The sequence below is a fragment of the Ctenopharyngodon idella genome, chromosome 8 (genome assembly GCF_019924925.1).
Source record: "Ctenopharyngodon idella isolate HZGC_01 chromosome 8, HZGC01, whole genome shotgun sequence".
Taxonomy (NCBI): domain Eukaryota; kingdom Metazoa; phylum Chordata; class Actinopteri; order Cypriniformes; family Xenocyprididae; genus Ctenopharyngodon; species Ctenopharyngodon idella.
The window spans coordinates 29,684,652-29,699,249 of NC_067227.1; the positions used below are offsets into that span (position 1 = coordinate 29,684,652).

Below are 14,598 nucleotides of genomic sequence, written 5' to 3' on the forward strand. Positions count from 1 at the left end.
TGCTATTTCTTTGTAATTGTTTGAGAAATTTGAGAGAGTGAAAATTGTTTTAAAGTAAATCCTACACCATTTTTAGTGTATGCTTACCATAATGTACTGAGATGGAATCAGATTGTGAAACCATAATACTTTAATATACTATGGTACTACATTCTATACTCTATGGTACTTTAAAGAATATCATGGTATTATCATTAGGTTGTGTCCAAAAAATATGTCAATGTCATAACTACGCTATTATTAGGGCAAAAATCCTGTTTCACCAGTGCCTCATTTATTATATTCTCTGTAAGTGTGATTTTTCTAGTTTGGGGGCATTTCTGACTTTCATGTTCATGTTTTGTATACCATACATAGTTAAATATGAGAATATACAAAGATGATTTTGATATCTTGTCATAACCAGCTTATGGGATCACCTAAAACATGTAAATATGCATTTGACAAGGGCAGAAATCAACTTAGGGGCTTAGCAATGGCCCTGTTAATGAGATTACAGAATTTCCATGACAACTGTGAACTGGAAATGCTGGATTTAGGAACAATAATGCTGTATTTTCTCTTTGATCAATTACAAATAAACACATAAGGCCTTGATATTCATGCGATCGCTTTAAATCTGACATTACAGGTTTGTGTCTGCTACGCTGTTCCAAATGCCCACTCAAATTCATCTCAGATGCTTCCCCTAAAATTAATTTGGAGAAATAAAATCTAAGACTTTAGATATACAATGACGGTGCACCCGTATTGCTATGAATGGGGAAAAAGCGCAACACACAAAATGGCGGAATAGTCCCGCCTTCTAAATAAAAGAGCCAATCGCCATTTGGTCATTGTGTCACTGCAGCTGCCGTTAGAAGCTCCGGTTCCTACAGAAACAGTCAGTGTTCTGAGATGCGCGTTTATAGCCGCGTTTCCACCACAGGAACTTTACCTAGGAACTAGGAATTTGGGGTGGTACTCGGTGTGTTTCGGCTGCAGGAACCAGGGTCTAAATGAAGTTCCAGGTAAAAAATTCCCCCTCTGAAAGTACCTGCTCGCTAGGTAGTTATTTTTCAAAGTTTCAGAACTTTCGGGGGTGGGACTTGGGCACTGAACATGCTGATTGGTTGAGTTCACGCAGCATTTTGATTGGTTGACTCCATGCAGCATTTTATTTCAACCATAATTTTTGTAAAGTCTGTTGCAGTGCGTGCAGTAAGAATTGTTTGCTATTCGAATCAACAATTCGAAGAACGAAATCCAGTGGGAACTGGAAAGTCGCGTGCAGTCCTACATCACCGGACTATCTTCACGGTACTTTAGACCGCTATGGAAACGCAGCTAGCAATAGGTCTGGGGAAAAAAAGTTCCTCTGACAAATTGTTCCGGGTAATTTTGGTGGAAACGTGGCATATGATCGCACATGCGCATTGACTGGTCCAGCATGGAAAAAAGCACTTTTTTGTCATGACTTGAGCATTTAGAAACCAAATTTATGAGACCGTTGTCAGATTTCATTGGTGATTTCAATATGAAATTTAATCGTAAGCTTGGTGAACAGCTTTGGAGAATTTGATGTTTCCCAATACAAAGAGATAGGAGCTGCACTTGCATGACTGAAACAGCTGCCTGAGAGGCGTTTTAATGATGGTCGCCGAGTGAAATGTCTTGACTTAAATGGGACCCTTTTACAAGATGTAATATAAGTCTCTGGTGTCCCCAGAATGTGTCTCTGAAGTTTCAGCTTAAAATGCCCCACAGATCATTAATTATAGCTTGTCAAATTTGCACCTAATTGGGTGTGAGCGAAAATACACTGTTTTTGTGTGTGTCCCTTTAAACGCAAATGAGCTGCTGCTCCCAGCCCCCTTTCCAGAAGAGGGCGGAGCTTTAACAGCTCTTGCTTCGGTTGCTCAACAACAACAAAGCTGGAGAATCTCACGCAGCTAAAATGAGGATTGTCAGTAACGGTGTTCAGCCTTACATTGTTCAAAACGGAGTCGGACACTGATGGAGAGACTCAGGAAGAAGTTACAACTTTTAGAATGCAACTGGACATTTCTGAATGGTTAGTCGATAAATATATGTAGTTGCTGTGGAGCTCATTAATCTTTTGTGCAAATCCAGCGTTGAATTGACCCTTGTTTGTGAAGCAGTCCGGCATAAATTACGGCATGGTAACAACACTCTACTGCATTGAACTTTAAGCATCGTAACTTTGCAGATATTGTTTATGCTCAAACAGCAACATTACACACTAACTAAAGTTAAAAAAGTGAAATCATAATCAAGGGCCTCCTTTAAAGGGACTTTGATAAAAAATAGACACAAAGGAGTCCATTTTTAAGTATATCAAGTGTACAGAGCTCAGCTCAGCTCAGATCATTTGGAGAAATGGTTAAATTCATATCTATGATATGCAGACTAAGCAGAAGCAAAGCAGAAATTTGCTCTCCCGTTGCTGCCTAGAAGAATCAGATGAGATATTAAAGAGATGTCATTTGTGGTTTTCTTTCCCAATCGTCTCTCTTGAACATTTTTTTGTTTTGCCAAAGAAAATCTATTCAGATCAATCGGCGATCATCACGGCCTTTGTTCGCAAATGAAGTACGGGCACTTTATAGCTCAGTAATGCACCACAGATGGGCTAAGGGAGCTCAAATTGTATTATGACATTCAAAACAGCTTCTCTTGAGGTCTTAACCAGAGTACACTGAAGCGTAGAAGGCATATAGAATCCCTCTGACTCTGTTGTCTTGTTCCATTAGATAAAAGCTAAAAAAAGCTTTATTAGTCTGTCACTCGGTCGACTCTCATAAAATCAATTTCCCATTTCACCTTACAAAAAGGAAAAAAAACCTCTACATGCACTGAGAACAATATGTCCGCTTCTCATTTTGCTTCAAACATAAGAACCATGTAGGATGGGATTTGAGTCTTGTGGAACCCGAGGATATAGGGAGCGAGATAGCCCTCTCAAAAAAAGCTTACACCAGGGGAGCAAATCATACCATTCGTCACAGAGATTCTCTCATTTTCGGGCAGGGTGTCCAATGCCAGGAAGCCATGTGTTCTCAGACGAGCCTTATATTGCACTATGAGGGAGCCACCAAGAATGACCCTCTCGGGAGGAAGTTGGAGCCGTTTCAGGATGAAAAAAGAATAGTTGTTCGCACTTGCTTAAACCTCCCCCTGCTTTTGTTTGCTAAAGGAAAAATGTGCACGGGTTTTGTGCTTTGTTGTGGGTAGAATTCTGATCATAAATGCTTGCGGTTGCCAATAATGCCCAATCACAACCTAGTCCCTGCCAAGCTGTTCGGTTCTCGCTGTAGTTGTTTCTCCATGCTTTTGTTGTAGAAAACACACAAAAAACTCTGATTACACAAATGTGCTCTCTAATCTTCGTCCAAATTGAGCTTGATCCAACAACAATGCACTCACCAGTTTTCCAGACAAGCAAATTGGACACACTGAGTCACAAGTTCACTCATGCATATGCAAGATTTACATTTTTATCAACTATTATTGGGCTGAGATGATAAGAGGTCATATGATGCACAAACAATGTGTGGTTTAAAAGCTAATTTAGTTATATATCACAGGGTTTTAAAGCTCTGCATGTTTGGATGAGGATCACTAAATATAATTGCTGCTCAAAGTGAATATGATATGCAATGATACTTTCCCCCACCATGGCAAGCATCATGGGAGGTTGGCATTTCAAGATGCAGATGAAACATTTGTCGCCACAACACATGGAGCTTTGTAATGTCAGCCCAGTGTTACTGCGGTCCAGGCACGAATTCTCCAAACCTTCCCATTAAAATTCCACAAGCGCATAACGCAATATTAATGACTGCTGCACCGAACAGCACAAACTACCACTGCAACATCATTTGAGGATTGAAAGTTTGGTAAAAAACAATTGCATAGAATCAGAATCAGCCTAAACACTTGCTGGATTTAAGACAAAGCAGAACTAATATTCAAAAGCCTGCCAGAGAGCTAGAGGCCGACAACATCATTAGTTGGTCTCTCTAATCCTTCTTGTCAATTAAAACCAGGTCCTGGCCCGTAGGAATCGAGATCCTGTCAAGCATCCATTTTGAAGCAGGATGGGGCAAACACTAAGGTAAGGGTGTACAAAGGAATGAAAACTATAGGGTCAATGTGAAAACCAGACAATCAGACTATCAAACACAGTCCTAAAACTACCCCTAAAATCAAAAGGAAATGAATGCTGATGTATTCCTAAAATTATTTATAAAATCAGGCTGATTTGTTGTCGTTCCAAGTATTCCAGATTGTAGTTCCAGGACCAAAAAAGATATTGATCCAGGAACATGTCGAAATCACTGTAAGCTGAAGAAAATACACATACATACCAGAGTTATATTTTTTATTTTAATTTGTTTTAAGGTTTAATAAGCCTTATGGATGGAGAGAATGATAGATAGATAGATAGATAGACAGATAGATAGATAGATAGATCGACAGAATGAGCGATAGAATGAGCAAAAGAATGATGAACGACAGAATGAACGATAGATAGAATGATAGATAGAACTAACTATAGAATGACAGCATGAACAAACGATAGAAAGAAAGAAAGAAAGAAAACAAAACGAAAATGATAGAACGAAAGATAGAACTATAGAATGACAGAACGAACGATAGGACGACAGAACCAACGATAGAACGACAGAATGAACAATAGAATGAACAATAGAATGAACAATAGAACGACAGAACGAACGATAGAATGAACAAGCGATAGAACTAACTATAGAAAAACAGAACGAACGAAAGAATAGATAGATAGATAGATAGATAGAATAAACGAATGATAGAACGACAGAACGACAGAATGAACGACAGAATGAATGATAGAATGACAGAACAAATGATAGATAGAACAAGTGATAGATAGAACAAACGATAGAACGTATGATAGAACGAACGAACGATAAAACGAACAATAGATAGAACGACAGAACGAACGATAGATAGAATAAAAAGAAAGAAAGAACGAACAGAACAAACGAAAGAAAGAAAAATGAACGAACGAACGATAGAACGAACAAATGACAGAACAAACAAATGACAGAATGACAGAAAGAATGACAAAGAAAGAAAGAAAGAACAGATAGATAGATACATAGATAGAACAAAGAATAGATAGAACATATTATAGATAGGAAGAATGAATGACAAAACGAATTATAGATAGAATGAACGATAAACAGGACGACAGAACAAACATTAGATAGAACGACAGAATGAACAGATAGAAAGAAAGAGAAAGAAAGAAACAAAACGAATGACAAAGAAAGAACGAAAACGAAACGAAAACGATAGAACGAAAGATAGAATAATAGAACGACAGAAAGAATGATAGAATGAGCAAACAAATGATAGAAAGACCAAATGAATGATAGAACGACAGAACGAACGATAGATAGAACTAACTATAGAATGACAGAATGAACAAACAATAGAAAGAAAGAAAGAAAGAAAGAAAGAAAGAACAACAGAACAAATGACAGAAAGAAAGAAAGCGAAACAAAAATGATAGAACGAAAGATAGAACTATAGAATGACAGAACGAATGATAGAACGACATAAACGATAGAACGACAGAATGAATGATAGATAGAATGAACAAACGATAGAACTATAGAACTACAGAACGAACGATAGAACGATAGATAGAATAAACGAATGATAGAACAACAGAATGAATGACAGAATGAATGATAGAATGACAACAAATGTTAGATAGAACAGTTGATAAATAGAACAAACGATAGAAGGTATGATAGAACGAACGAACGAATGATAAAACGAACAATAGATAGAACGACAGAACAAATTATATAGAATGAAAGAAAGAATGAACAACAGAACAAATGACAGAAAGAAAGAAAAAATGAACGAATGATAGAACAAACAAATGACAGAACAAACAAATGACAGAATGACAGATAGATAGATAGATAGATAGATCCAGAATTCTGCATTACCCTGGTAGGTACAATATATTCACTCTCTCACTCACACACATGTAGACGTGTTCTCACCTCAAACAACCGCAGGACATTGGCCACCATGATGGACACGGAGCTGCCGGACGCCCCTATCACGCCCACCACACGCTCAGGCTTGCGTATGATTGGTTGTTCTCCATTGGAGCATCGAATATCAGACGTGTCTTTCTGAATGAGAGCCTGGACAAATGTCAGAGACTGCTCTAGAGCGTAAGTGTCCCTGGAACATGTATCAAGAATCCGGGCCCCTAGTGTGATGTTGGGCAGTAGTTCTGGGTCACTGTTGATCTGGTCCAGTGCGTACAGCATGGCCTCCATCCGGTGGATTCCTTTCTCTTTCTTTATTTCTCCACACGGGACCCCTGCGGGACCCCTGGAATGGACTGGGAAAAGGCCTCCCAAGGTGATGTCCCCAGGGATTTTGATGGAATGTGGGTGCGAGTGATGGTGAACCGATGAACACGGGCTTAGCCACACCCACAGAATCCACAAGAGGCGTGGCCATGTGGTAGAGTGACTTAAAACCCGGAACATCCCGACCTGATGGTTCAGTAAGAATGGAGGAGGGTGTGACGTCATGATGAATCAAACACGTAAGTGTTCATCCACTATCTGAGGAACCTGTTGGAGAAAAACAAAAATATGAAGAAGAATAGGGATATTTCCATATCACAATTTTCTTTTTAATTAATCATGTAGCCATACCTCTAACATATTAAACTTGTGCAAGTCTTGCACGCCCGTTTGACCTGGGTCAGTAAGTAACCACCTAGAAACCACCCAGACCACCCTAGCAACCAAACAGCAACACACTACAAAAATAAAAACATTTTTAAGTGCCACTTTTCCAAACCTTTAAAAAATGAGTCATTTGAATTTCTAGCACTCTCTAACTATTCATGCACGGTGTATAACACATCATAAACAAAAGCAGATACAATATGCTTTAAAGAAGACAGGTTTCATTCTCAAAGCATCCGCTGGGAACGGCATTGCATTGAAACACTGTGAATGGAGAGTGATATAGGCTGGCGTGTGGTGAAGCTCCAGGGAATGGATCCCAACTGCTCTGATGTGTACTGATTGTTAGACCAGCTGTGGAATGGGTGCCTCTCCGAATGGTTCAAAGGTCAATGAAAGACTGAATTTGTTCAGATAGCAGCGAGAGAGAAAAGACGGAATTGAGCTAACAATGAAAGAGAATGTAGCCAGTAGCTAAAACTTCAACACAAGAAAAGTTAACTTTGATGATGAGAGTGTGTAGAATAATGCTCTTCTCTATAGGATGATCTTACAGTTACTCAGAGATGCAAGAAAGAGAAATCCATCGGGGAAAGAGGAACAGACCTGTATATGAATAAAAAGATAGGATGAATCACCATGAGAATCAAGATGGTGCTTCTTCAATGATTTTGACTATTTTGTCCCTGTAGACATTCAGAAAATAAAATAACTAGTTTATTTATACATGCATCACAGGAGAATTCTGTCACATTTGTCATTTTCCTGAATCAACAAATGTCATCTCCAGTATGTCTCTAATGATTTTGTCTCATACTGTAGTGATGGAGATGACATTTTTCTATCACTGGAAAAAATGTCTCCGCTGAGATTAATTTCATATACTAAGCATTTTATGCATCCTAAATACACAATTATTATATGCATGCATATATATATATATATAAATTGTGTAATAATAAAATATTATTTTATAAGAAAGAGTATTACTATATATATATATATATATATATATATATTAATGTGTGATTATATATAAATACAACTATAATAATAATAATTATTATTATTAATTATAATTTATTAAATAAAAATATTAAATAAGAAATATTACTATTATAAAAATTTACTGTAACATTAATAGTCAAGTATTTAATAATAATTATAATAATAATAGTAATTTTATTTTACATTACAAACTAAAATTACAATACTAATATTTCTGGCTGTCTTAGTTTCTTGATTGCAATTATATATATTAAATTGTGTATTAGGATTGTGTATAGATTATATATATATATATATATATATATATATATATATACACACTGTATATATAAAATTGGGTGCAGCAGTGCAAACCCTCTTTTGGTGTTAAAAAACTACTCTCAGGATTTACTAAAGACACAAGGTGAAAAATTAGCGCTGAAAAGGCGTGGACACCGTTATTTTTGCCTTATTGCATATGCGTTAGTAGGAGTTTTCCTTTCAGGTGCAAAATTTATGGGAGGAGAGTATTTAAATGAATCATGCAAGGTGATTTACTAAGGTTTGCGCTAGTCAATTTACTGGCATTTGCGCCATTATTTATCACCCAAAAAAAGCATGTCGTAAACCAGACGCTAATTTGCGCTGCTCTTGGTAGATTGTGTTGGCCATTATGGAAATGATCCTGTTGCGTCTGTCTTCTTTAATTTGCGTGTCGAACAGAACTTTCCACTCCCATCTGCGCTTTTTTTGGAATTGAGATCTCATGCTAATTTGCCCTGTTTAGTAAATCGGTCCTAAAGTTGGTAACCATTGGTAACCAAATACACTACTTTTTGACAATAATAATATAATAAAAAATAATAAATGCACCATTGGTGTTTGGGCACTAAATAGGCATTTGAGAAGTAGCAAAAAACACGATAAAGGTTTAATGTGACCCTCATATAAGATTTTTTAGCATCACCTTCCATACTAATTATTGAATGAGACTGCCAAAGTCAAAAGCAAACTAGTTTTTTTGTGCAGTACACAGTCAACAGTACACAAGAATTCCATTCCAAACACAAGCCATGGTTTATGTACGAGAGTGGAAGGATAAATCATTGGGGCTGCATCTGACAGCTTTCAGAACCTCTTAGTAGAGAAGCATTACATTTTGATGAAAATTTTACATCGCATTCCAGAGCACATCACTGTAGCGACGGCATCTGCTTTTTGCTGCAATTGCTTTGCGTTTGCTCAAAACTTCAACATCTACTCAGTGACAGGTGTTCAGCAAGCAACTTCAATATCGAACGCTGCTGTTCCAGTTCCTTATGAGCCTTGATTGCATTTACAGTAGGAACTGGATATTGCATTTGCTTGGAGTAGCCTAATCAAATCCTAAACCCTTCACATGCTCTTTTCGCCAGCTTCTCGGCCTGACTGCCAAAGGGTTTTCCTCTTCCCTTTAAATTCATTCAGCTAACACAAACCAGATTGAATATCTAGAGCAAAGAAATAAGTCTCCCTTACTGTTATCACCCTTATATGAGCTGAAGATGCATGTGTAAAGTGCCAGAGCACCCCATTGCTACTTCTGAAATTAAAAGACATATTTAATATTGCAAATTAATTGTTTTGAAAGTGGGTTCATTTCCTTGTGAGAAGTAATTTGATTCCAGGCTGGTACTAAAGTGGCAGAGGCACAACGTTAGGCGGTAATCGAAGGAGACAAGCTCTTCCCTGCACTCTCTCTGGTAAATATCATTTTCACGGTGATAAAACATCATTTGAAGCTGTTAAACATAATGGGCTGTTTCAATAATCCATGGTGGCATCATCTAATCACAGTAATCACTGTTTGTGAAGGACCTCGCATGTTTGGTGCTCACGGCACAGCGAACGCATGCGGTAATGTGGCATCAAAATAAACGCAAGACCGCTTTGTGCATTTAGACAGGGCAAATGGTTTTCACAGGACACCTCCCAATGCTGATCGCATATAAAGAAAATAATCAACCTGTAAACAAGCAATAAAAGCCACCATGAAAAAGACCGCCCCAAGTGAATGATAAAAAGCAGCATGTTTATGAGGCATTTCAAAGGGAGAGGAAAACGCTTTCAAAATCATTTGCACATCAGAGGCAGCTAGTATGACAGTCAATAATAGCAGACTATTATACTAGATTTCTTCTTTCACTGTGAATTTCTTTGCTTTTCCTTCAGTATATGCAATTAACTTAAGTATTATTTGACTCTAAGGACTTGAATTAAAGTAGAAACCTAATTATTAGGAATGGCCTCTGCAAAGAAAAAAGAAAAATCATTTATTTCTTATCACAATTTCTTTAATCCCTCAGCCGAAAAACATTTCTGATATTTTCATGTTCAACCAAAATCCCAATTTCATTTCGTAGTCTGTGAACAGAGGCCCTGTTAATGCTTTTTAAAATTCATCAGCTGAAACTATTAATGCCCATTCGGGTGTCTGGGCTGCTGACAAATGGTGAGGTCATTCCCAGCGTGACATACTTACTCAAGATAATGTGATCACTCTTCAGAAATGAAGGGCTGGAATAATGGATAATACAACAAATCATTGGGGGCTTTTTTCCATCGTATTAGACCTAAATCTTGGAGCTGATATCTATTAGGAGCCGTTGGAGAGAAGTTTGAGAGAACTTGTTCTGAAATGATAGACTAGACGGAGTCGAAGTGACCCGCCATAAAAGAGGGTGTCACGTACAGGAACTGTACCTGGATTAAGATGGACCATTCTTCAATAATGAGGTCAGCAGTTCGGATATAAGCTGAGGGTCTTTGCAATAGACTGTCTATAATAGTTGTACCAGATACTGGGGGTATTTTGAAAACCCATTCATCTTCTTGTTACCTGGATATGAGGGTTCATTCAGGATATAATGGGCAAAAAGAAATTCAGCAAATTCTACATTGCGCAGAAAACAAGCTAGAGCCACTGCAAAATGCGGCCCAGTCACAAATGCCACCCAACATGTGCATACTTTGGTGATGTAATGGTGCATAAAATGACAGGTAATAGTCCGCATCAGGCAAAAGGGCAAATCGAGGGTGCTGTGTTGACTCAAAGAAATCCCTCATGAATCATAAAATAACAAATGAGATGCTTGTTGGATTCACTGACACATACAACAGATGACCATCACAAGAAATCGCTCACAAAACGTTTTGTGCTCCCCCAAGAAACTGTGCGTTCGCTCGCAAAACCTTTGTGTTCCCCCGAGAGACTTTGCGTTCACTCACAAAACGCTTTTTACATTCCCCGAGAAACTTTGCTTTCTGCCGAGAAACTTTGTATTCCGCTGAGAAACTTTGCGTTCACTCACAAAACGTTTTGCGTTCCGCCAAGAAACTTTGCGTTTGCTCGCGAAACATTTTGCATTCACCCGAGAAACTTTGCGTTCACTCACAAAACGTTTTGCGTTCCGCCAAGAAACTTTGCGTTTGCTCGCGAAACGTTTTGCATTCACCCGAGAAACTTTGCGTTCACTCACAAAACGTTTTGAGTTCCGCCAAAAAACTTTGCATTTGCTCGCAAAACTTTTGCACTCCACCGAGAAACTTCGCGTTTGCTTGCAAAACGTTTAGCATTTCCCCGAAAAAATTTTTTTTAATTCACCCAGGAAACGTTTTGCGTTTTTCCCAAGAAACTTTGCATTCCGCCGAGAAACTTTGCATTTGCTTGCAAAACATTTAGCATTTCCCCAAAAAAACTTTGCGTTTGCTCACAAAACGTTTTGTGTTCACCCAAGAAACTTTCGTTTACTCGCAAAAAGTTTTGAATTCACCCGAGAAACGTTCGCGTTCGCTCGCAAAACTTTTGCGTTCCACCGAGAAACTTTGCATTTGCTCGCAAAACGTTTAGCATTTCCCCGAAAAAACTTTGCGTTCGCTCACAAAAAGTTTTGCGTTCCCCCGAAAAACTTTGCGTTTGCTCGCAAAACGTTTTGAATTCCCCCGAGAAACTTTGCGTTTGCTCGCACAACATTTTGAATTCCCCCGAGAAACTTTGTGTTTGCTCGCAAAACATTTTGAATTCCCCCGAGAAACTTTGTGTTCACTCGCAAAACATTTTGCGTTACCCCGAGAAATTTTGCATTCGTTCGCAAAACTTTTGCGTTCCGTCAAGAAACTTTGCTTGCAAAACGTTTAGCATTTCCACGAAAAAACTTTGCGTTCACTCACAAAACGTTTTGCGTTCTCCCAAGAAACTTTGCGTTTACTCACAAAAAATTTTGAATTCACCCGAGAAACGTTTTGTGTTCCCCCGAGAAACTTTGCATTCGCTCGCAAAACTTTTACGTTCCACCGAGAAACTTTGCATTTGCTCGCAAAACGTTTAGCATTTCCCCGAGAAACTTTGCGTTCGCTCACAAAACGTTTTGCGTTCCCCCGAGAAACTTTGCGTTCGCTCGCAAAACGTTCAACTTTGCGTTCGCTCACAAACGTACTCAGGTGATTGGCAAAAAAAAATCTCCTGCATAGTGCACTCTGTTGTGAAGGATTTCACATGAACTCTTGCTGATTTTTCTAGGGCAATCTCACAGAGCACACACATTATCAAACAAAGATCACACATTGTGAATTCTTGACATTATGCAAGAGGGCACAGGGAGCAGCTACAACACTTTTTGCAAACATCTCTGACGACATATGACATTGTGTTCACACAAACGGAAGACTTTTAAATGCTGACCTCTCATGCACAGAAGCATGACACAGCCGACAGGGGGTTCACTGTTGCAATGGTAATTCAAAGAGACTCAACAGACTTTATAGCATGGATTGAGAAACTAGGAATTCATCCTACAGGACATGGAAAGCAGATAAAAGGAGCTTGGAGATAAATGCACAAAAGAGCATAAAAGTCATCTATATTGCAATGGTTTTCAAGAGCTACTTAACTTCTCTTTTGTGTAACCATGATGGACATGTCAAGGCCTATTTAATTATCTACATTTATGAAATAATGCAAGCTTTAATGTTAACGCAGACCATGCCCTTTCAAATGCTACACATCATGTGCTCACTACACTAAATTTGCATAATAGAGGCACATCAAGTAAACAAAAGCCATACAGGATTGAAGATGCATTGATAAAATGATTAGAAAGACTTTTCCCAACAGAGAAAAAAAACATATTCAATCTCAGTCCATTTCTTGCCTTTATGTTTGCTCAAAATCTTGAGATTGCTCTGTGTGGACTATAGGCAAACATTGTAAAGTATGTGCAAAAAAATCAGCAGCATTTGAAATAATATAAAACTTTGATTCTTATACTTTATGAACTAATCTGTTATGCTTGCTTATTCACCTTTACAAAAAAGTACCATGATACATGATGTTATTAGATAACGGTAAATAATATATAATGATACTGAAAGCAAGATTACCAGAAATGCATTTACCATAAAGCACACTGTATTCCAAGGCACTTCAAAGAATACTATAATTTAACCATAATAATAGTCCCCCAAAAGATGTTATTATCATGGATCTTTGCCCCAAAAAAAACATTTTCATGCTACAATGCATAATATCCTAAGTATATTCAAATAGCATGGAATTTACAGTGTACTCTAAGGCACTTTATGGAATACTATAGTATTATCATCATAGCAGTGTCCAAAACCATGGTAATACCTTGATTTATACACGGTACTGTATAATTGATATTCACCATAGAATTAATTTAGCACTCCACTCCATACAAAAAGAAAAGGAAAAAGGAAAAAAGAACATGATAATACCGTGGCACTTTTGTCTGCCTGTTGTTTTATGTTTGAATACTTTAAAAAATGACTGAAAACCGAATAAACTTTGTGGGCGCGAACGACATGTGTAAAAGATTTACAACACGACAAAAAAAAAATGAGATTTACAACATAAACATAATTGTCCGATTTTTTTTTACCTGTTCATCCTGATGTTGAACTTTCTCCAGGAGTCTGTCGAGACATCCACGACTTCTCATTCAAACCTCGAAGACATTACGCCTCACACAAACCACCTGCAGATTTTGGCATTTGTTTAGTTCACCTATGACCTGTTTAAAGAAAGCGCGGGGCTCTTTTCCATTGTTTCATTCATTCAGTGATGCGTTCCGCAGTTCTGTCCGCGTCCTCGCCTCGCGCTGCGTTTTCACCATGAAATGAGATTCATATCGAACATACAGTAATTCTCAACACTGTTCCGCTTCTAATCTCTATCAAATCTCTTAAAAGCTCGATTCCCCTCCCTTCCTCTCGCTCTATCGCTCTCTCAATGTGTGTCTCTCTTCACCTCTCTCTCTCGCTCTCTCTCTCTCTCTTTTCACTATGCTGTCATGCTGTTTGTGCTGGTCACTCTACCCCTCATATTCAGTTTGGGGAGTGTTGATGTTTATTTTAATCTCTTTTATTGTACTTTTATACAATATATTTTCCTGGGGACCTCAAGCACAATTCGTTATTAAAATGGAGTCACATTCTGAAAAATGCATGTGTTGCTACTTTGTGGTGAAAAAAAGGCTTCAGTAGACTAATATTTGTTTACTGGGTTTTGATTATCTCAGACAAACCTATTGCAATCATGTTAATGGTAAAAAGACTAGTTTAAAACATGTGCTAATGTCCTTTTATGTACTTTTACATTCCTACATATAATTTTCTTAAAAACAATTTGATTAGATGACTATGTTTTAATTGTAACCAAATAAAAGGTACTGATACACACAGCTTTTTTTTTTTTTTTTTTTTTTTTTTTTTTTTTTCAAAAAAAAAACAAAAAGTTTTTTAGTCATGGATATTATTACGTTTTTTTGATGGTTACTCC

General features: G+C 37.8%; 1 protein-coding gene across 3 annotated transcripts in view; it reads right to left on the reverse strand.

Moving 5' to 3' along the window:
* grm6a (glutamate receptor, metabotropic 6a) overlaps window positions 1-14,070 on the reverse strand; it is a 65,721-nt gene extending 51,651 nt beyond the window's left edge. For 2 of the 3 annotated variants that reach the window (XM_051904371.1, XM_051904370.1), the window contains exons 1-2: window positions 13,700-14,070; window positions 6,066-6,653 (exon numbers count right to left, since the gene is read on the reverse strand). In XM_051904371.1, the coding sequence (XP_051760331.1) occupies window positions 6,066-6,611 (546 nt within the window). In that variant the 5' untranslated portion in view covers window positions 6,612-6,653; window positions 13,700-14,070. The remainder of the gene's footprint in view (window positions 1-6,065; window positions 6,654-13,699) is intronic. The other variant, XM_051904372.1, reaches the window with a different exon arrangement.
* Window positions 14,071-14,598: the final 528 nt, after the last annotated feature.